At 37.3% G+C, this 2,346-nt stretch overlaps 2 protein-coding genes across 2 annotated transcripts; one reads left to right on the forward strand and one right to left on the reverse strand.

Annotated features, from left to right (window-relative positions):
- Positions 1-9: 9 nt before the first annotated feature.
- Positions 10-479, forward strand: EIN_005280 (F59H6.5 family protein; the record flags this gene model as incomplete). Its single annotated transcript, XM_004260380.1, has 2 exons — positions 10-242; positions 275-479. Coding segments are annotated over 2 exons (438 nt in total), but the record flags the coding sequence as incomplete, so codon positions are not given.
- Positions 480-690: 211 nt separating this feature from the next.
- EIN_005290 (hypothetical protein) lies at positions 691-1,005 on the reverse strand (the record flags this gene model as incomplete). The annotated part of the gene is made up of 1 exon (XM_004260381.1): positions 691-1,005. One exon carries the CDS (start codon positions 1,003-1,005, stop codon positions 691-693), a length of 315 nt encoding a protein of 104 aa, XP_004260429.1.
- Positions 1,006-2,346: the final 1,341 nt, after the last annotated feature.

Below are 2,346 nucleotides of genomic sequence, written 5' to 3' on the forward strand. Positions count from 1 at the left end.
CATTATAGGTCTCATACGATCATTAGACTTCCTGTTTATTGTCCGGGAACCGAACCAGTTACTTTCGAAGAAGATGATATTATTGATATCAATACAAAAAAGATGACCAAACTTAAAGCTTGGTTTCACCTTAACACGATCGAAAAAGAAGCAAATTTATTTTTGTATACTGAAATACCTCTGTATTATACTTGGACAAAAGGAGAGTGGAAAAAACGTAAAAAAGACAGCTTAACACAGTTGTAAGATTATACAGTGTGTCACAAAAAGACAGGGAACGTTTTTGTTTACGTTTATTATTACTTCATGTGAAAGGAGCAAGAAGTTATAAAGAAATTAAATGTTTTGAAGATAAACAATATGAAACATTTGAAGATGTTTGTAAAGCACGTGGGTTAATGGATAGTGATAATGAATGGGAACATTGTTTAAATGAAGCGTCACACACTATAATTATAGGAGGCAGAATAATTACTTGACAAATAAAAAATTGATTGACAGAAAGATGATTGGCCAAAACGCCAAAACAACGATTTTTGGTTAGCTGTTTTGGGTTTATTTTTCCGGGAATTACCACTCATTCAATTTTTATAATTAGAAATTACTTGACAAAGACTAAAAACAGCGTTTTATTTTTTCCAAAAACAAAAATGGAACTGAACTCAATTATGAAATGTCTTTTCGAATGGTTCAGTTCTGAATATCCTCCAATTCGCCAATTGTGAGTGTGAAAGGTACGAGACTCTGTTGAAGCGCGTTAACAGGACTGCCATAGACTTGGTGATCTCCATGGTATAAAATCTGGAAGTTGTCACAAATACAGGCAATTTGAATTTTTAAAATGGAAATGGGTTGCTCCAAGTTTCCCGAAAACTCGATTTGTTGGTCTAAATGGTTGATATGACTGACCAAAACTGAAGTTTCTGGTGCTCTTTTTCTCTCTCTTTCTAAATCAGATATTGAAACAGTCTCAATTTCATTTTGTGGAGCAGAGAGTCTTCTCATTATTGCCACATTTGAAAACACATTGGCTTTAAAACGTATGAAACTCTTCAACAAGACGACTGGCAGATTTGATGTCAACATAAAAAACAAATCTGTTGTTGGTCAATCTTGAAACCATACCTGTTCGGCGAAAAGATGTGATTACAACTTCGTGTGATGCGGAGGTATCCAAAGAGTTGAGAATCTTATATAACGAGTTTTTGAGGAGTTGGCCAGAAGCTGCTCTTGTGTTTGAGTCTTTGGTGGCGTCATTTGAAATATTATTGTCCGCAGAAATTGCACTAACCAACTCTTTCATCGCTCCTGTTACGTCAAGTGTGCTACTTCTACCCATCTGCGCCGCCGTACTTTCGCCAACTTGTCCGTTATCCAACACAGAATTGGGATGCTGTATACGAGGAAGCTCAGAGACACTTACGGCAGTTTTGAAGAAAGAAGTCGCAATCTGGCCACTTTTCTTCCACGAACTAAACAAACACAAATCAAGAGGCTGCACCAAGTGAGAGCAGTGCGCCGTGTACTCGTGAAGATGAATGTGATATATCAAAAGAAGACTCTTCAATTCCTCAAAATTGTCCCCACCAAATCCATCAATTGTTATCAATGAAGGTGCCGTTGCGGGAAGTTTTGACAGTAGCCTCTTGCACTCTATAAAAGGAATAACAATTGTGGTCATCCACTCCAAAAAATATCCTTTGTGACAAAGCCGGTGCTGCTTGTATAAAATGAAACGTTTGTGTATTTGGAAAGAAGCTTAGTATCAACAGTCTTATTAGCGACAATTCCAGGGCATACGACTGAACCATCAAGGCATATCATGCAAATTATTGTCGAACGTTTCCCCGATCTTCCAACTCCTATTTTGATGTTTTTCTCGTCGACGTCAGCGGGAACAAGGATCTTGACCACATTTCTATCACAAAAATCCTGGAAACCAATTTGATCAATGTTAAATACCAGTCGGATGTCGGTGCCATTGAATTGGGACATTTCCAGATAGTTATTGACAATATCACAAGGATTGATTGTGATTCTCCCTATAATCATCTGGTTTTCCTTAAACGGTTTTTAAGTTAAAAAGTAGAAGCACCAACTTTCTCACTTTTTCTTTGTTGAATTTGCGGTTGTTTATTTCTGTTGTCGAAGGAAGAGAGAGTCATTGCCAACTTTTGTTGGGAACAGTAATCAATAAACATCCGTGCAATTGTAACTGTTTTCTGATCGAACAAAGAAGGTCTTCCTGGTTCTCTATTTATGTGGTTGTTATTTTTGTTGAAATTTTTGAGATCCGAACTCACAGACTAGGGGGTGTACTCCGAAAAGCACGGCAAGTGCTCGTAA

This window comes from Entamoeba invadens, assembly GCF_000330505.1.
Source record: "Entamoeba invadens IP1 unplaced genomic scaffold scaff_1105074725937, whole genome shotgun sequence".
Lineage (NCBI taxonomy): Eukaryota > Evosea > Mastigamoebida > Endamoebidae > Entamoeba > Entamoeba invadens.